The 20,849-nt window shown below is 34.7% G+C and overlaps 2 protein-coding genes across 7 annotated transcripts; one reads left to right on the forward strand and one right to left on the reverse strand.

Annotated features, from left to right (window-relative positions):
- Positions 1-899: 899 nt before the first annotated feature.
- Positions 900-1,900, forward strand: LOC132293406 (transcription factor TCP11). The gene has a single exon (XM_059790877.1). The coding sequence runs from the start codon at positions 941-943 to the stop codon at positions 1,586-1,588; it is 648 nt and encodes a 215-aa protein (XP_059646860.1). The 5' UTR covers positions 900-940; the 3' UTR covers positions 1,589-1,900.
- A 311-nt stretch (positions 1,901-2,211) lies between these two features.
- On the reverse strand, positions 2,212-19,006 carry LOC132293405 (OVARIAN TUMOR DOMAIN-containing deubiquitinating enzyme 12-like). Of its 6 annotated transcripts, XM_059790872.1 has the most exons (13): positions 18,712-19,006; positions 13,206-13,263; positions 12,292-12,915; positions 12,015-12,187; positions 10,613-10,686; positions 6,904-6,958; positions 5,503-5,577; positions 5,317-5,390; positions 5,160-5,208; positions 4,306-4,390; positions 4,182-4,196; positions 3,085-3,141; positions 2,212-2,580 (listed from the first exon to the last, which is right to left on the reverse strand). In XM_059790872.1, exons 3-13 carry the CDS (start codon positions 12,614-12,616, stop codon positions 2,519-2,521), a joined length of 1,044 nt encoding a protein of 347 aa, XP_059646855.1. In that variant the 5' UTR covers positions 12,617-12,915; positions 13,206-13,263; positions 18,712-19,006; the 3' UTR covers positions 2,212-2,518. The 6 variants fall into 6 exon arrangements, with proteins under 6 accessions (XP_059646855.1, XP_059646856.1, XP_059646853.1 ...); XM_059790873.1 differs by lacking the exon at positions 13,206-13,263 and having other exon boundaries at positions 12,292-12,655; XM_059790870.1 differs by lacking the exon at positions 13,206-13,263.
- Between the last annotated feature and the right edge of the window lie 1,843 nt (positions 19,007-20,849).

Consider the following 20,849-nt stretch of genomic DNA (forward strand, 5'->3'; position numbering starts at 1 on the left):
TCTTTTTAACTCTTTAAATCCGTATAATTTTCTTTAAAAAATGTCAAATTTTCTTTTTTGAATCAAATTCCAATTTTTTCCCTTTTAAAATTCTCAAATTTTCTTTCCTTTTTTAATATTTTTTTGTTACTTTTTAATATTTTTTGTTAACTATTTATTTTTATTAAATTACTTATTTTGTCAAGCTATTTTTTAAATTTAACTGCAAAAGTAATAAAATGTTGCCCCCTAAATTTTAAATGTTTTTATTATTTTGTCAAGCTATTTTTTCCTTATTTCAATACATACCCCTAAAATATTGCTAATGTTTCCCTGAAATTGTTACAAAATTTCAGTCTTGTCCCTCCTTACCTAAAGTTTTGGATCCGCCCAGCCCTAACAATGGCTAAAAATTTGTTTACAATTAATGTTTCTAAAAGTAATGACCATTAAGTAATTGTTTATGATAAGATTTATTTAAGAAATTATTACTCCGTGTGAACTTGTTCAAAGTCAAACAGTTTTTAAGAAAAGACATCCACGATTTGAATTCGTTCCAACTCTATATTCGGTGTTAGACAAACACACAATAGATTTACTTTGGATACATTAATTTATGATATCGACGCACCCAGTTCTGCCGAGCTATCTTTTACAGTATACGTAGTAGTACTGATTTGATGCAAAAACACAAAACCCAGAGCTATTGAAATAACTTCCAAGTGGACTAAACCGATTGAGAAAACATATGATAGTGGTCCCACTTAACAAATAAATGGGCCCACAATAGATTCATTTGGCCCAAATTCCATGTGGACCAGCCCAACCCCACCGAACTCTTACGTCAAGGAAGACCTTCCTCCCTCCCGAGACTATAAAGGAAAAAGGGTCCATTCAGTGGGGTCAATCGAATCCCACGCCCACTAACCCTACTCTCTCTCCTCTTTCTCTCTCTAAAACGATGGCTTCTTCAGAGATGGTGCTTCACAATTTCGCATCAACAGACCAACCAAACCTACCCGGTATCACAACAACACACAACAACAACCACCACCCAACCTCTTCTTCTTCGCAAACCATCACCACCAACACCAATCACAATCAGTTGGTCTTTCATCGAAAATCTGTCTCCACAAAAGACCGTCACACCAAGGTGAACGGCCGCGGACGGCGGGTCCGCATGCCGGCGCTCTGTGCCGCCCGCATCTTCCAGCTCACCCGAGAGCTCGGGCACCGATCCGACGGCGAGACCATCGAGTGGCTCCTCCGCCACGCCGAGCCCTCCATCATCGCCGCCACCGGCACCGGCACTGTCCCGGCTGACCCCGTCTCTACTGCCGCCGGTACCATTCCTGTATCGTCATCTCCTCCGTCAGTTTCGGCCCCCCTATTGATGGGTTCTTGTAGGGCCCAGCCGCTCAGTGGATATGGTTCGGCTGGGTTGTTCACGGTGGCGCCGCCCCCGAGCTGCAGGTTGGACCTGTGCCAGACGCAGCCTTTGGGGATGGAACTTCCCGATAATGGGTACCGGCACATGCCGTTCACGGCGTTGTTGTTGCAGCCGGTGGAGGAGGAGAAACGACAAGAAGACGCCCTTCCAGAGCAATAGAAATATATATATTATTAAATGATTAGGGTTATGCTTTTGAATTTGTAGTTGTTTAAAGTTCAAAATTTGAAAAAAAATGGGGGATTTTTGGAATTGTGTGATTACTGATGTATAGTGTCTTATGTCTACTTGCTGGCCCCTTTTCTTTTTTAAAATTCTGTGTATGATGATGAGATATAAAAAATATTGCAGGGAACTCTTTTAAGTGTACGGAAATTTGTGACCAAAAATGGAAATTGCATTAAATTATGAGCAAGTTTTGCTTCTCTAGCAATGGTGTATCTTTGCACTGTTGACAATTGTAAAGAAATTGATTATGAAAAAAATACTTTGCCCTCAAAATCTCTCTTATTTAAAAAGTTCCGAGTCTGAAGCCTTTGAGGAGGAGGTGATAATGTGCTTGTATGGTCTAAATATTAGGCAAAACCAATCCCATTTGTGACTTCTACTTGGAGTAATCTATTGTCTCTCATAATTTATCAGCTCTTTAATTTAATTTTTTTCCATACATATTAATTCAGAACATTTCTGCATACCCCAACTTGAATATTGTTTCAGTACAACGCAAGTATTTGGTATACACTTCCTACATAATCCCAGGAAAACAAAATAAATTGTAAAAGTTTTATATGCATTAATTCCATCCACTCCATTATTTTAAAATATGATTAAAAAATCAAATATACTGTCAATCAACTTATTCCAAATATAATTCATACTGCCTCAGCATGCGACTAAAAAAACCATCGCATGCATATAAACAGCAGAATAGTTGCAGAAATAAATATAAACATAAAGCATCTATATATATATATATATATATATATATATGTAAATATGCAAAGTCAGTCTCACACGGTCACACCAAGTGATGCTCAAGTATGACGGACAACAAAATAGGTAACTGTAGCTCGCGTTAACGGGACACTCCTAATGTTTATTTCTAAAATTCCACCACTTCTTCTTCCTCTTAAAATCACTAGGGAGCAAATCTGTTTCAAAACAATTGAACAATATCAGAAACAGAGATTAGTGTGTATAACAATAACAATTGAACATTATTATCAATTTATCAGAAATAAGTGCAGAAGCAAAATCAGTCTAGGTCCAAGCTTAGGTCCAAGCTTTGGAAGATAGTCTAACGGCAAACATACAAACTGTCCTCGACCCATTTCAACTCCAGAGTGTAAATTTTACTCTCTTTTTTTTGTGGTGTATATGCCAGTAATTAGCTGTTACTCTCTACATGAGGGTCGAGCTCAATGTCTCATTTGAAAAACACACAGACACGTCTATGTGCAAATGTTGAGGCTAAATCAGGGAAGGAGCCTCGCATACAACATCAAATTAGATTTGCAGACTGAAACATGGTGCATTGCAAGACCAAAGACCCCTTCCCAAACAGTTCTTTTCCCAATGGCAGTAGTTTAAAATTTTCTTTTTCCTTTTTTAGTTCCTTTTTCCAAATAGATTGAAGTCAAGTCAAGGGAAATTACCTCCTTGAGGATAGATTGAGTTGTAGTGCACCTCTGCCCAAAAGCTCAAAAAAATTACTGCACAACACAATATTTACAAATTATCTACCATGGAAAATATATAAAAAATGCAATGCATGCTTATCATTAATGTTTGCTATAAGAAGAGGGCGGGCCTTGGCACAATGGTAAGATTACTCCATAGTGACCTGGAGGTCACTGGTTCAAAACGGGAAACAGCCACTTGGCATGCAAGTTAAAGCTCTAACCCTCCCCAGACACCGCTACGAGCCTCATGCACTGGCTTAGCCCATAAGAAAATTAAGAGAGAATAACTTTATGAAGGTTACCTTCCAAAAAAAAAAACTTCATGGTCTCAAAAAGCGCCATAACATTATCCTATCTGTAACACATTGTAAGCAAAACTAAAACATAATGTGTGTTTTTTTCCAAAAATAATCATATATATATATAAATATATATATATATTGAGAGAGAGAGAGTGTGTTTCATTATGCCCCAGTTGTGTTGAGCTCACTTTGCAGCACCGCTGCAAGATGCTTATAAAAGAAATTTATTAAAGCTTGATTTGTTATAAGAAGATACATGATGTGTTTTTTGTGAAGCCCATACAATGCCTACTTAATTTGAGTCATTCCTATTTTTTTAAATGATTAGGGGAGCTATTACTCCGGCACTATCAAGCAAACAACTATGAACCAATAACCTGTGACTCTGTTGATTTAAATTTGACAACGGGTTTCACCCCATCAAATGGAGGGATAGTGTTGGACAAAGAGCTTATCAGGAGTGGTTGATAGGAATCTAACGAGACACAAGTTTATCAATATTTCTTTTGAGGTAGTTTAAAAAAGTATAGATCTTGTAAGAGATACATCTTTCTTCTTTCCGTTTGGTAAGGACCACCATGGCTCACCCAAAAAAGTTTGAAGACAGCCAATACAAGTGCGTATATGATTATAGGGCCATATTAAATATCGTATGACTACAAAAGCGTAAAAGAAAACAGAATGACCATTTTTTTAAAGAGAAAAACATATTAAATTAACTTAAATGGCCAGCAGATAAGTGAGCAAAAATCCCAGCAGAGATATTACCAGGTGGTCTGCAAGCTGCAATTGATTAATAATTGGAAAGAATATTAGGGCTATTTTAGTACTACATAACACAAAAAAGCAAGTTAATACTAATGCTCACAGAAACATAGCCCTCGAAAGTTACCTCGTTCTGACTTTTGGACCTTCGGAAGAATCTCAATGTAACAGGTATCTTTGAATGAAGTAATCACTGAAATTTTTACACCATACTGCAATAAAATGTTGAATTACATTAGTCATGGGTAAATTAAATTTATTTTCACAAGCCATTTCATTACTCGCATTTATATGAGCTTACTATCAAATCAAATGTAAGAATAGACCTTATACATGCTATAATAATATAGGTGTAGCTTTAAGAAGGGAAAGAGGGAGAAGGGGGTGGGTGGGGGGGGGGGGGGGGGGGGGGGGGGGGAAGAGAGAGAGAGAGAGAACACTAGCCAATATAACATGCGAAAGCTTAACCAGAGAATTTTTTTTACTTTTTTTTTTCTCTACTATTGAAAATACACATGTTTCACTTTTTTTTTTTATCGTAAAGTAAGATTTGTTCATTTTCTACAAATTCAAGTCTCCGATTTACCCAAATCACATAACATGTATACAGGACTATTTCAATAATGATCAATGTAACACAAGAAGCAACAATATACAGCAGAAACAGACTAACAGTAAATACAGAGGAAGGTTATTGACACTAAGCCCCCTTATGGGTTCACTTTCGTATTCAATAAGTAGACACTTAATTACTGCCACATAAATTCTTGTCACCTAATCCTGACATTGTGGATAAGCTTTTAAAAAATATTATCAGAAACTAAAACCATACTTCCATTTATCATCAAAAGAAAGCACATCATCCTACAACTTTAATAATTACAATACAAGTACACTGCATTCAAACTTACGTGTGCTCAAACCAACAGTAAATGACAAAAGGGAACAAAAAATAAAAAGTATTTAGTTGGTAATCCATACTGAATCTGCAGCTGCTTGTAACGTCACGTGATCTCCCCACTCACCGCTCCTAGTTTAATCAATATTATACAGTATATAAATACAGCTATTCTTAGTGAAAAATAAAACAAAAAATGAAAGAATTTAAATATTTTCTTTATAAGGATTTGAATAGTACTTGGACATCTTCTTCAAATAGTCATCATATGCCATAGGAACATATCCCTCATATATCTCTGGGTGAGACGTAAGCTGATGATAACCAAACATTGTATACGAAGAAGTATTAATTTATAAAATATGATGAACTAAAAAATATCAAAAATCATTGAGGTGAAAAAAATGCTATTTTTAGGATAACCACCTGATCAACAATTTCTTGTCTTACAAATTCGTGGTGTTCTGGGCTACGATAGAATTGATCTGACAAAGCACGAAACTAGAGGAGAAAGAAAGGAAAATTAGTTAATATAATTAATTACTAGCACTATCTGAAATCCAAAACTATGGCTTCAGACAACCTACATCAGATTTGCCAATGGTTTCACTTAGTATGTCAGCATGTGATAGCTGACATACTCAGTGACTTATTGATAAGCAAAAGTCATTCAATACTACAGAATTACAGCAAAGGAGATACAGCTTAAAAATAGGCAAATATTCCCTACTCAACTAGGATTGAAATCAATGAACCACTGAGACCATATAAAGCAACATAACAAGAAGCAAACATCAACAGACAAAACCCCGGATATATATACGTGCACACATGTATATATTCCACCATCATTTTAGCCAACATAGGAAAGGTCATGACATTCCAAAACAGAATCAGGAAGATTGGTTAAAAAAATATGATGAACAGTGTTGGAGGAGGATTAAAAAAAGGAGGTCTAATTGAAGAAGAAGATATGAAATGTAATCTTGAAGCAAAAACAGGGGAAAAAAAAAAAAATGAGAATGAATAATTTGATTTGAAAAGGTTAAGGGATGGAAGAAGCAGTAATTAAAAGCATAAGATTAAGTTGAAAAGGTTAAAGTTAAAGGGAATAAAATATATTGAAAGACGAGAAAATACAAATTCAAGTACTGGTGCAATTGTTAAATTTGGCAAATGTTGGAAAAATTGAAGAAGACATTGATGAAGAAATCAAGACTAAAGCAACAAATAAAATTTCAGTCTCTGAGCAAAGTCCAACAGTGGATACGACCAGCTAGAGCACAACAAATTTATATTGCACACTAGCGGCTCAATGTCATCTCCAGTTCCACAAATGAAATCCTGGATACTGAAGATGATCTTGAAAATTTAAATATTTAACTCTTGACCAAAGAAATGTGATGCGTAAAAAGGAAATGTTAGTGTAAATATTGGCATAGCTTTTCTTTTTATTAAAAACCCTGAAACTTTGGTTGATAAATGAGCAGTTGGAAAAATATATATATATTTGAAGCAAAAAATGAGGCGGGGGAGGGGGGCACCTCACGAACGAACAACAAGAAGAGGTATATGAGTTTCTTACCCTTTCTTTCCCTTTTATTTAATTTTAAAATATATATAATCATAACATCTAATTTGTAATGTCGGCACAATATTTTTTTCCAATAATATTATTTCTAATAGTCATCAGGTCCACAATATCTGGCATCCTATACAAATGCAAGACCTGCTCCTGTCACTTCCCACAACATAAAGCACTATTTTTAATTCTTGCTTAGCATTGTTTGAATTCATCTCACTGAAACAGAAAGGCAAGGCACTTACCTGACAGTTTCCATCTCCTTGAACCTTTCGCTCAATCAAGTCATATAATTGCAATCTGAATTGGAAAAAAGTTTAATACATGTATTACACCTCTAATGGAAGAATATACAACGAAGCAATTTGCTAATCAAAACAGCATGGTATCCCCATAAAATGAAGCAAGCAAAGCATAGTATCCCATTATGATACATCAAACTTCTTGATTCAGTGAGAAAGGCTTCCTTCCATATCTACAATCCACCTTTCTTATAGTTACTCTAAACCTTAATCATAAACATTGCCAGTCTTGAAGTTTTTTAAATCGGCAAACTTAGTTACTTAGCATAATCCCCTGAATCATTCTTACTCTCTCAGTTTCTTCCTATGATCTGAAAGGGACACAATCCCCTGAATCGCCTTTTAACCCAAAAAAGATACTTAAATAAATAGCACATGTGCTTATAATGAGTTTTGGCGACAAGAAAACTCTTGAATTTGCAACCTTTTTCTTTTTTTTAATCTATGAACATTACATTCGTAAAATATAGAACAAAGATATTTTGATAGTATTAAAAAAACAAAAACAAAAACAAAAAAACAAAATTAGAAGGTACACATGAATATGACTCTATTTGATTGCATCAACACCTGCCTCAGTTTCTCTTGTAGATTTTTCAAGAGTAAGATAAGATCTCTCTACACAGCTGCTGCCTATGAATAGAAACTTAGCACGAGCCACATGCTAATGTGAAATGCTGTATGACACTTGCAAAACAAAGGATTAAAATCATCCCCATGGTTGTTAAGAATTATTTTATAGAGAGTCGAACAAGAGATTGTAAAGTCTAAGCTAGTGAACCTTACAGACAAGCATTGATTTCTACTTCTATATCGGCTTGAAAATTTTTCTGGCTAATCCTGTTCTGGTTATTAATTGCTATAGAAATCCAAATTCCAACAAATAGAATGATAATTATGAGGTAAGTCCTGAATCCTCCTCATTTTGTAGTGTTTAATGCTCTCAGTAAAAATAATCCTAGGACCAGAAGTGGGAATACATGCACGGGTTGGGACAGAGCCAGAAAATTTTCTCAGGAAGGGCACATTGTATATTATAATATATATTAACAGAATAATGTGCATGCATATAAATCAATGTAGAGATAGGTGGATACATATGGAGAGAGATTGATATTTTTGGGATGAGATAAACTGATAAATTACATATAAAGAATATTACTCCCTCCGTCCCACAATAAATGTCCACCTTTCCATTTTTAGTTGTCCCAAAATAATGGTCCAATTGAAAAGTTAATGTACTACTTTTTATAATATTACCAATTTAATCTTCACATCAGTGTGATGTGAACCAAGCCGAATTTTCTCCCTCCCTTGTATTCTTTATAAGTTTCCTTATATAATTTTTTCCCTAAATTGTTTCCTACTCCCTCTGTCCCATTTTGGAAAACTAACTTTTAAAAATGATGACTTCTAGTGAACCTAACTTTGAATGCGTGGCGAATCCATCGAGGCTTGGTTCGATTGATTCGAGGGTGTTGAGGAGGGTGAGAGATGAGTTCCCAACGTCGTTGACGCCGTCGGTGTCCTCAGTCATCTTCAACGGCAATTGCCACTTCGCTCGCGTCTGGGGCTGACAATATCAAAAAACGCGAGCCTCATCTGAAGGTGGGTTCTGATTCAAAGCCCTTCATTCTCGACGGTCTTCCAGATCGGATCGAATTGACGAGCTCTCACCTTCCGATCTCTATCTGTTCCGTGACTCAGTACCCTGACTCATGCTTCACCACCATATCTTCCCTCAATCATCCATCATCCAAACCCAAGGATGATGACGCGCTGAGTTAACTCAAAAGATCGACGGCGTCAGGTTGAACGACGTAGGTGACGACGACGACGACGATTTTCTTGGTGGTGATGGCGGCAGCGGCTATAAGTGATTGCGGTGGTGCTTGGGTTGGATTGTTTCTTTTCTTTTTTTCTTTCTATTGTGGTGGTGGTTGGTGTCTAGTATGGTGGTGATTGTGGTGGTGTTAGGAGATGACATTGAGAGGGAAAGGGGGGAGGGGTTTTTTTCTGTCTACCTCCACCATCGCACACCTATGGTTGTTAGTGGTGGTGGTGTGAAGTGGTTGTGGTGGGGCTGTGGTGGTGGTGGTGGTGGTGGGGTGTTTGATTTATTAGTATGAGAATATATTAATTTTCAAGGGTATTTCAGTCAATCAGAAAGGGTTGTATTGGATAAATTGTTAATTTAATGTATCAAAGGGTAATAAGGTCAATTCACCATTGTCAAATGTGTCCAGGGGTGTCTTTGTTAACTTTATCAAACTTAAGGGGGTGTCATTGTCCAAAAATAGACGAACTTGTATATGACTGTCCTTATGGCAAACCCCAGAGGGTGTCATTGTACTTTACCCTTTTTTTAAAACTACCACTTTATCTTCTACCTTTAAACTACTCTCACTCACTTTTTCTTTTTCTTTTTTATAAATACTTTTCACTCACAATTTGTACAATTAGTATCAAATCCCTAATTTTTAAGATTAATCATATTTTACATGAAAGTTTGGCATTTGGAAATTCTCCAAAATTATTGAAGGCCAACAAGTAAATTAGAGTTAAAATAAAAAAATAATTTGCCAACGACAAAATGAAAAAACTTCATTCTTGCTAACGATGAAAAGTGAATCGTTAGCAAGAATGAAGTTATTTCAGCTGAAAAGTTTAAAGCATAAGTCAATTAAGTAAGAAACTAAAAATCTCATGCCTTAAAAAAATTATTGGAAATTTAATGGAATGTTTTGTCCTAGGCCTCAATTTCCATTGAGTCAGTCCAACCAGTGTGACGCATGGGAAGTGAGATATCATACAGTAATTTTTAATATATTAAAAACGCAAAATGCTTGAGGTTGATGAAAACTTATGGGTATTTCAATTTTTTTTGTAATTCTGAGGATGGGCCGATTACTTCGTGTGTCTACATTTAGCTTTTTAATGGAAAAATGTAATTGTTCCACACAACATATGCAACAATATAGATTTAGGACAAGTTGCATGGCTTTGAACCACAAAATATCCTTTTGAATAGTATTTAAAGTGACATATTCAATAGAAAAAGAAAAAAAAAACAACAAGAAAATGACATGAAAGCAGCATATGTAAAGGTATCTAAAAAATTATATTACTAAGTTTACCTTGTAAACTTCTAACTTCTCAAAATTTTAATATATACCAGTGATCTTAATGTCCTTGCTGTACTCACTCTTGCCGGAGTGTGCGAACAATCTACGAACACCTATTTGTTGACAAGTGTGTAATGCATAAGGTTGTCTCGCAGATACCGAGACACGTATAAGGATAGACAAATGAGATGGGAAGGTTCTAAATATTCCATAGGTTATCATTCGCCTGCTCCTTCTTTTGAAAGTTATTTATTTTCATTGTGGATAAGGGTCAACGGTTTGAGATATTTTCCTTTGGTACCGCATGGTGCCGGGAGAGAGGGAGAATAATAAAAAATGATTTAGATTTTCAACAACTTAGGAAGAACCACGGCCCCCACTGGTTCACCCCTAGATAAGCTCAGCATGCTAAAAACATTAATGAATCAAAATGCCATTAAAATACGGCTACTCCCTCAAGGATTGTTCATGATGATACGATTCATATCCAATCTCTTATACAAATAACTAGAGGAATCAGAAAATACCTATCTGTCAGCCGTTGATGATCAGAAGTTGCTTCATGAAATGAAGGTATATCTCCATTAATTCTAGGTACATGCTGCATAAAATCAATGTCAAAAATGAATTATGTATTAAGTCTGGTAAATTTTAAGGGTTAGAGCCATGTTAAAAACATGTAAGCACACACATTACAAATTTTTTATAGATTATTATATCGAACAACATTTATACACAAAATGCATAATACTACAGATAAATAATTGTTCATATATTTAATAAAGAACCAAAAAAATCATGGCGTGAAGCATGTTGATAAAGTTTTTGTGCAAGCATTTGAAACACACGGAGAAGACCCTTCAAAGGAATCCAAGAGGCCACAATGTAAATAGATATAGATTGCATCATATGAGTAATTAAATTATAAAACATAATAGCATGAAAAAAAAGGAAGAAAAAAAATGATCAACAGGCAGCACTGCAGATTAAAACAGTCAGACAGAGAAATGCAGACAGAATCTGGAATTTAATATGGTTTAGCAACTTTTGATCTCTAACTAATGTCTTTGGATGACATAAAAGAATAAGATATTCTCTCTCAATCTGGAATTATTATTTCTAAAGCTTCTTATATAGTTATAGCAATTTAGAAGTAAGACCACCAATCAATTAAATTCAAGGATATATCTGCAAATAATTCCGTACTGGAATCTTTACTATTTTTTCATGATTATCTTTAAACTGTCTTCTTATTCAGGAAGTAATATTTAAAAGGTTTACTGAAAAAATCTTCAGATTGGCGAATGTATGCATGCCCATATGTGCACCCAAAAAATAAAAATTTCCCAAATTATGTCATTGGCCAATAGTTAAACTATCAGAATATGACTACAATAATAAAAACTGACTTCCACAATACTGCAGATAATTTCCCAAATGACATATGTACGCTACTAATAATACACGCTTAACCAAGATGGATGAAATTTCAGACTTTGGAGCTGAAGAAAGCTAACTAATGAATGAATGAGAGAGAGAGAGAGAGAGAGAGAGAGAGGCAAGCCATTTTGTTGCATGAGTATTAAAAAATGAAATTTCTAGCACTTTGTATTTGTTTGCATCAGCTACCACAACTCTCCATTCAAGTGGGAAAACTAGCCTTAAATCGGGTGACCTAACGCAGCATACTAGACAACTGATGCTTGCATAAAAATGTCCGAGGGATTTTGCATCCAAACCCACCCCAAAAAATCAGTAAATTTCAATTGACAATATATAGATAGCTATGAAGCAAAAAGATCCATTAGTATTTTTAAATTATACATGCTTAAGGAAAGAAAAAAAATAATGTTAAAATTTTTTTGTATGAATATAGTACAAGAAGAAGTTTCATATAACATTGTCATACTTTATATAGGTTACACTTACAGGAACAGGAACCACTTGGTTCAACCTCTTGCCTACTTCTCCATCAAGCGAGGACTCATCAGCTATCTCCAGAGAATATAAATACTCTTCCCCATCATATGATTTGTCTCCAGGGCTAGAACATGAACTTGATGGTCCCACATCATCAAATTCTCCCTGACCATCCTCGAGGCCTGAAAATTGTAAAACATGTTATAAGAAGAGGTAAAAAAAACTAAGGCAACCAACATCCCAGACCAATTGACATATTTTACAAGCAACAGCTGTTTCCCAATACCAGAATAAAAGTTTCTTGTTGATGGACTAGGCCAATAATCCCTAGAAACAGTGGATGCTTGCAAGTGCTCCTCCATCGCATGTGAAGATTCATCTCCTTCCGCAATTGATAATTGTGACAGTTCATCTTGAAGAGTATGTGCAATAACCTCATCATTCTCAACATTGCTACACTCAGTATCATAATTACCATCTCCGATATACTGCTCGCGACAGATGTTCACATCATAATGATTACTGTCACCATAATAAGCAGGATTAAAAAGTTGGTCAACGTCAAGAAAATTAAGACCCCACCGGACAATATCAGAATCAGGCTCGTGCATGACTATCTCCACTGGTATTCTTTCCAACAAAAGAGCTGTCTGTCTTCCCAAAATCACTAGCGCTATTAGATCCAGTCAAAAGAGTCCTCAATTATGAAAAATTAATGTGACTTGCGAAAGTATAACCAATAACAGCATTTTTCCTAATAAATCAGGAAATGTGCTTCAAATTGCAACACTGTAGACACAATCGTTATGCTTAGATTCTAAATGGGGAATAGCTGATTTTCTCATGCGATGACAAACATATATGTTGACCGTTCGCCCTCACAACTTGCATGAAGTTAAATGCATGCTTCCTGAAATTGCAAACTGATTCAGAAATTAAAAGTAACAAGAGATATCTGTATGGCAATGAAAATACTAAAAATTAATAGAGATGTGGGGCAAACAAATGTAGCAGAGAAACTGAAAGTTTTAAATTTTTTATGCCTTGTTAGATGCTTAATCTATTATCACAAAGTAAAGGAAAAGTGGCCATTTACAGTTTTTCCCATTTCTGGCAGGAAGACTTTAGTATCTTCACTATATTTTCCATATTCCCACAATCCGTGGTTCATTTTATTTTGAGCACTTTTAGGCTTTATACCTTATTTCCTTGAATTGTAGTTCAATTGGTCATAACACAGCCATGTCAAAGGTGGAAGCTGCAGGTATGATTAAAACAAAAACAAATCTTCATTTATACTTCATTAAAAATGGACATATTTTTCTGACAATATCTCAAAATCTAAAATTCTATTATAATGTTCTAGGCATGTGCTGTTTCTTGGATACCACCAATAAATATATTAGAAGCAATTTATTTTATTTTTTTTCATCATCAAGTAAAACCACTGTAAGAGAAGAGATATATGTAACATTATATGCCACCAGAAAATCTGACTCAAAAACATTTGAGTTGATACGATATAGTATGTAGAGAAAGAAACAAGAAAAGGAAGAAGAAGCAGAAAACTCATTCATTTTTTACATTGTACACTAATTGAAGTAGGTGCACCCATAAGGGTTCAGATGAGAGATCAAAAGAGCCCAACTAGCTGCATAGGGATTTTTTTTTTTCTTCAACATGTCATATCTTTTATAGCCTATTTGGCGTTGCTGTTAGAATAAAAAACGCTTTGTCAGTAGAGCTGTCAAGCATGTTAGTGTTTGGTGACCCATTATAATAACTACTTTTCACAATTAAATTATTTCCGCCTACTTTTCACAATTAAATTATTTTTTAATTTGTTTGGTAACAATATTTTTTAAAACACTTCTATTGTCCAAGGAAAAAGAGTTACCTAATATATTTAACCTCTACTGAGTTTTATAAGCTCCAAATTCTAGATTCATTCAAAAGCTTTTAATGGTTACCAAACAAATCCAAACGCAATTTTTTTAAGATAAAAGCGTTTTTAGGCAGTTGAAAAGCAATCCCAAACGGGCTCTTATTGTCGTAAGGTACCATTTTTGTTTAGAATGCTGACAAGTAGTATCAAATGGTGCTCATAAATGATCAGCTTTTAGTTTTGTCCATCTATTTAGAATGGAACAATGACATCTTGTGATGAACTCCTACTGTTCAAATGTAATTAGATACTCATATGTGATGATTAAATCATGATTTCAGAAGAATTATATTTTTTCTATTCTAGATGCTTCACAACGGTAATATTGTATTTTAGATTTAGCCAATAATTTTCACGTATCTACACTGATAAAGCTGTTAAATGAATAAATTGCCTTGTAAAAAGCTTGAAACCAGCGTATTGATCAGCTTCTTTGGGCTCTTTTCCAGTATTGATGAGTTGAGCTTGAGCAACAGTTTTGTTTCGGTCAAATGGTTCAGGGCTTGATTAGATTGTAGAGCAGGCTTCTGATAGGGTAGTAAACCAATTATAAGTTGGTTCATTCAGCAACTAAAGAAGACCACACAGAGCTAGTGGTTGAAGGTCAAGCCTCAACTGAGACATTTGTTATGGCCCGAGGCTGGACCCCATTTCTACTGTGAGGTTGATCTTCTAGGAAAAGAAACTATTTACGAGGAATTCATTTGATGACTCAAACTTCAAATCTGTGGGCCTATATATGAGAAGTTGAGCCCATATTTAGTATGAGATTCAAGAGGCCTACCAACCAAGCTGTTGCATTTTTCAGGGTTGATGAGGGATGTGTGATTTTGGTCCTATATGCAAAGCAGATTGGATTGAATATGCAAAAAAAAATTCATGCATTAACTCATCATAACTCTACAATATCTTGTCTATAAAACCCATAAAACATGGAATTGATATAAAGTTTCAGTAGTTGTTAGCATAAAGAAGACTGTCTACCATGTGATCTTTGATGTACCACAAACAACTGCACCACAATAGTAACTATCCCTAAAATGTTATAAGGAAAAAACAAATATATCAACCTTCACACCCATGCTATGAAGTGTTGATATATGTGCGACGTGGACACGTGGACACACTGATACGACGAACTCTAAAAATAGGACACTGTGGCAATGACAACAATACATGCATTTATAGGTACAAAGGAAGAGAACTATAAAAATAAAAAATAGAAAGAAAAAGAAAAAGATGATTTTCATGATATACAGACATAATATCATGACAATGCTTCGTTCAGTAGGAAAGGAAAAATTAAGATGGAAAGGAGAGAAGAATGGATGGATGAGACATCCCTAGGGAAGAAATTGTGCATTTCCTTCTTTTTGTTCAGTTGGATGAAAAAGAAGAGAGTAAGCTCAAAATTTAATATGTTCGTTGGGAGAGAAGGAAAGAGAGAGTTTTAAATTGTTTTTACCATTATATCCAGTAATATCTATAATATTGTAATTTATAGAGGATATTATTGTAATTTAAAACTTGTATAATTTATGATAGTATTTAATTTAAAACTTCTATAATAGCCCACTTGTCTCCCCTTCTCTCTGCCGCCCATTTTTGAATAAATGAAAATTTGTAAAGGAGGAAGGATGACTCATCCCTCCTATTATCCTTTCTTTCCTTGTATCATCTCTAACGAACAAGGCGCTAGAGGTCTTTTGGAGCCTAGGCCTGAGGCGCACGACGAGGGGCAAGCCTAAGTGAAGTAAGGCGCACAATTTTAAATTTAAACTACCATAAGAACATTCATATCTCATAAGTCATATCAATATTCTAAAAATTAATATCAAATATAAAAAAGTAAATCCATCAACTAAACAATCATCCAACAACCATAAAACAAAGCACAAATTTGTTTTCTTCAAAGGCAAAGCAGAATTTATTATTTTGAATGGCAAAACAGAGCACAAAAATAAATAAATTTGCTAACCAACAAAAAAGAAACTGTTAACAAGAAAAGAAAAGAAGAAACAGAGCCAAAAAAAAAGAAGAAACAGATACAGAAGAAGTAGATGAAGAGAGAGAAGTAGACGAGAAGAGAGAGAAAGTGTGTGTTAAAGAAAACCCCCCCCCCCCCCAAAAAAAAAAAAAAAAAAAAGATTCAGAGAGAAGAGAACTAGACGAAGAGAGAGATGTAAAGTTGCAAACTAAGATAAGAAGAGAGGAGTTGAGGTGAAGAGAGGAGAAAGAAGTAGAGGAGAAGAAGAAGAAAGAATTGGCGTGGCTTTGCCGTTCGAAGATAAGAAGAGAGGAGTTGAGGTGAAGAGAGGAGAGAGAAGTAGAGGAGAAGAAGAAGAAAGAACTGGCGTGGCTTCGCCGTTCGTCTCACTCTCTTTGTTCGGTTGACACTTTCGACTCTTGGGCTTTCTTATTTGTTTATTCTTTTGAACAAAAGTTTCTTCTCTCGTACGTTCTGACCTTCTTATTTGTTTATTAAGTTGCCAAAAGTACCTTTTTTGGCTTAAGAAATAGAATAATCATAGTTTTTTTAAATAAAAAAAAAAAATCAGTGAGGTGCGCGACTAGTAAACATCAGTGAGTGACCCTGGGATAACAACAGGCGCTAGACCTGCGCCTCGAGCCTAGGCGCGCCTTTAACGACACTGGTTTCTTCCATCCTATTTTCTCTCCACACCTCTTCCTTCTTTCCTACCGAACAAGGCATAAAATTAATTTCCATAAATCTATGACATATCCTATGTTTGTAACATATAACTAAAATCCATGTGAAAATTTTGAGAGTTACGTCGCATGGAAGTGTAATTGGGAGTTGGGACCAAATCACCAAATTCCAAATGACATACTGACCTACTACTCTCTCTACATCTCAAATCTTCTTCTTATAAAAAAGAGTCCAAATATTGGAAAGCCTTTTTAACTTTTCTTAGTTTATTTACTATAATGTTGAATAAATGTTATGGTTAACATGGTCTTAGTATGTACCCCAAATTATTGAGAAGTTATGCATTCATGATCATAATAAAAAAAAAAAAAAATATATATATATATATATATATATAGATATAAATATATAATTTTTCATTATGCATACCTTTATGCTCTGTTCGGTAGGAAAAAAATAATTGGATGGAATGGAGAAAAGAAGGGATGGATGAGACTTCCCTAGGGAAGAGATTGTATCTTTTCTTCTTTTTGTTAGGTTGGATGGAAGAGAATAGATTAAACTCACAATTTATTATGTTCATTACGAGAGAAGGAAAGATAAAGTTTTAAATTGTTTTCACCATTATGTCCAGTAATATCTATAATATTGTTATGCATAGAGGATAGTACTATAATTTAAAACTCTTGTGTAATTTAGAATAGTATTTAATTTAAAACTTCTATAATAATCCACTTTTCTTCCTCCCTCTCTTCAGCCCATTTTTTGACAGATGAAAATTTGTAGGTACAGTGGAATAGAAAAAGAAATGATAACATTAGTTAGGAGGGAAAGGAAAGAAGAGGATAGTGTTAATTGCTTGTCGTGTTTGGTTGAGTAATAAAGGAAAAGAAAGGAAATAATAGTAATCATGTTTGGGGAAGAAAGGAAATGAAGTTATTGTAATGAATTTAAAACCATAACCTTTTTCATAAAGTCTTTTTTTTTATATAAAAATAAGGGCAAATTTGATATTAACAAAGTTTCATTAAATATATTACTCTTTCCTCCCATTTTTGGGAGGATAACAAAAGCTACTATTCATGTCTTATTCTATCCATCGAAATCCTTCATTTTCCCTTCCTTTCGATCTAACATTTCCTACCCAACACATTTTTTTATTTCCTTCCATTATCATTCTTTTCTTTTCCTTTCATTTCCATTCAACCAAACTGGCCCGTAAAGAAGGAAGGATGACACATCCCTCCTATTATACTTTCTTTCCTTGTATCATCTCTGCCAAACAAAGAAAATTTGTCCCTTCTTTCCTATTTTCTTTCCACACCTCTACCTTCAATATTCATGGTTCATGGATCCCCCTTCAGTCCATTTTTGGACTAATAAAAAATTATAAAGAATGAAGGATGACACATCCCTCCTATTATACTTTATCATCTCTACCGAACAAAGACAGTTTGTTTATTCTTTCCTATTTTCTTTCCACACCTCTTTCTTCCTTCCTTCCTTCCTACCGAACAAAGTATTAGCAAATATCAGACATACTTCCACAAGTATCTAAGAAGCGTTTGAATAAGATAGCAATATGAATCCAACTCCAGGTGAAGTAATATTCATGGTTCATAGATCCCCAAGTACCCAAGTTGTTTTTTTGCTTCTTTACTGAAATTCAAAACTTGATCCTAAATTAGAAAACATATCAGCTGATATCCTCGACCATCATTCAACTGCATCGACTTGATCTATCTACGTTGCATAAAACAATCAATTCCAAAGCGCAAAACTCAAGAACTCAAGAAAAGTCTCAAGAGTGAAACAAAACATTTCCCTTGCGATTCTACAACCTCGTACAAAATTACAAATAGCGGTTTCCAAAAAATATTCGCCTCAGATCAATATTTATATATATAGAGAGAGAAATGGAAACTTTAGAATTAAAGAATCTCACATCCGCCAAATTCGATTACCAAAACCGAGAAAAAATAAATAAATCCAAGAACCCAAAAGGAAACTAATTATTCAAGATTTTAAAATCAATTCAGAGATAAAAAATCGAATCGATAAACTATAATAGCAATCTTTAACAAACTCACCACCAATTCAGTGTCTTGATTGCAGCTCTCAAAACATTAACGCATAAAAAAGGTATTCGGACAGAAAGAAATGAGACGCAACCGAAGTAGATAACGATGAAGAGAGAAGTGGGGGAATTGAATCCCTTATATACAATTGCACAGGAGTTAAATGTCGAACACCTTGTGACTGAAGAAAATTGTAGGGAATCTTACAAGGCTTTGTTGGACTGGTTTTAAGTGGAGACCGGCGAGAAAAGATAGTCTTGGTTTAAGCGGCATTTCCTTGAACGGTCGAACCCTCTCAGCGTATCCACGCGTTAATCAATCAATATATATATATATATATATAATATCCCGTATATACTCCACTATCGGTAAGGGAATGGCTGAGATCCCTTTCTGAGTAGTAAATGAGAGATCCAACGGCTGGTTGTCATAGGATAAGTTGAGTGGCATCAAGAGGAAAAGATCTTTTACCTTAATTAATCACTTAGATGATACCTTACATCGATTGATGCATATAATTTTTACTTTCAAGAAGAAGTGCAAAAATATATATATATATATAGGCGGCAAAATAAGAAATGTATGCTGGTTGGATTGAATGATTCTCTCCTCTACATATAAATGTGGTATATGAACGTTTACAATCTTTACATTGCATTTTTAATCGTTCACCATCTTTCTGCGCACCAATAGTTTTTTTACAGTGAGAATTGTGAATGCTCATATGTTGTACAACTCATTTAATTGAAGGGGTTAGTGTGAAAACCACATAAGGGCATGACATTCCACACAATATTAGGAATAATGACGATGGAGAAAATTATGGTTGTGATATGGTGCATCATTGAAATAAAGAACATCAATTTTTTGGTTGCGTGAGAGAATCAATGACTGTCTTGACTGGGTAACTTATCCCAAATGACAAGTCACATGAAAAATAGTGATTGGAAATATAATGGAAAAATTATGTCAGGACAGTTTGAGAAGTGCTTCAGTGATAGTTGAGAGAATATTTTACATTGAAAATCGATCATTTAGGCACGTTTGATGAGAATTTTGTTTTTGATATTTTTGTTTTATCAGTGTATTTAGTACACAGTAAAAAAATAATAATAAAATAAAATAAAAAAAATATGTGTTTTATAAAAATTGTTTTGCTTCGTGCTGTTTCGTAAATAGTTGCAAATAATCGAAACATCAATTTAGTGTTTTTATATATTTTCCACAAAGTTAACAAGTGACGAAACATATTTTCGATTACTATTCAAAATATTCCTGACAACAACACACTTGTGTTTGTTTCGGATTGAAACAAAACAAATACCAAGCCCTTAGTAAGGAACCAACCAACAAAAATGTGGGAGGAAGGATTATGAATGGACGAAAAGTTAGCAATAACAAAGTTAGGGAAGGATGGAGGTTTAGGCCTAATTACCTGTCCACCTTAATGGCGGGATGACTTGACACACTTCAAGTGAGCACTTAACGTGACATCAAATCAAAAATTGTGTCTACTTTTGATATTATTTATACAAGACACTAGTTATTTAACTTAAAAAATTAAACTAATAAACTCAGTGTTGTTGATTATCGCCTAAATGCTAGGGTTTGACAACCAGATCAATACTCAGACACTCACCATTAACGGCTAATTCGGGTTGTTAATTGTGGTTATCTGTTTAGATTTAATGGATTAGGCTTGTCCTATATTCATTTTGTCTCACTGGGCTAGGCTTCTCCCTTGTATTTTGCCTATTTTGGACTTCGTTTTTGTTTTTCCACTTCATTGGACTGCTTGGCCGAAGAGGCCGACCTATGTACATATTTACTACTGATGTCAGTTGCTTAACTTTTTTTAAAAAAAAGTTATTGGGCTAGAACACCGTTTGGTAATATAAAACAATTCTTGTTACGACAACCTATATTATGCTTCTACGTGGGCCTACCTAATTCTCCAAGCTGTAAAAATTTATGCTAGAACCAGCTTTATTTATATATACAAGGACTAAAGGACAGATTGTTTTGCCCAAAGAGCAACCATTTTGATCATCATTAAACAAGTGTTACATTGAAAAAAAAAGAAAAAAAAACAGGTGTTACACATGCTTCGGAACAAATGTTTTTTCCACAACCACTACTTTCTTTGGACT

Source organism: Cornus florida, unplaced genomic scaffold, assembly GCF_030987335.1.
Source record: "Cornus florida cultivar Cherokee Brave unplaced genomic scaffold, ASM3098733v1 CherokeeBrave_3.0.0_Hap2_Chr02, whole genome shotgun sequence".
Taxonomy (NCBI): domain Eukaryota; kingdom Viridiplantae; phylum Streptophyta; class Magnoliopsida; order Cornales; family Cornaceae; genus Cornus; species Cornus florida.

Excerpts from the sequence above, each read along its gene's own strand:
- LOC132293406 (XM_059790877.1), top strand. The coding sequence starts at position 941 with ATGGCTTCTTCAGAGATGGTGCTTCACAATTTCGCATCAACAGACCAA.
- LOC132293405 (XM_059790873.1), bottom strand. The coding sequence starts at position 12,616 with ATGCACGAGCCTGATTCTGATATTGTCCGGTGGGGTCTTAATTTTCTT. Across the intron at positions 5,391-5,502 it reads GACAAGAAATTGTTGATCAG|CTTACGTCTCACCCAGAGAT; the intron begins GTGGTTATCCTA and ends GGTTATCATCAG. Across the intron at positions 5,209-5,316 it reads TATTTGAAGAAGATGTCCAA|GAGCGGTGAGTGGGGAGATC; the intron begins GTACTATTCAAA and ends TGATTAAACTAG.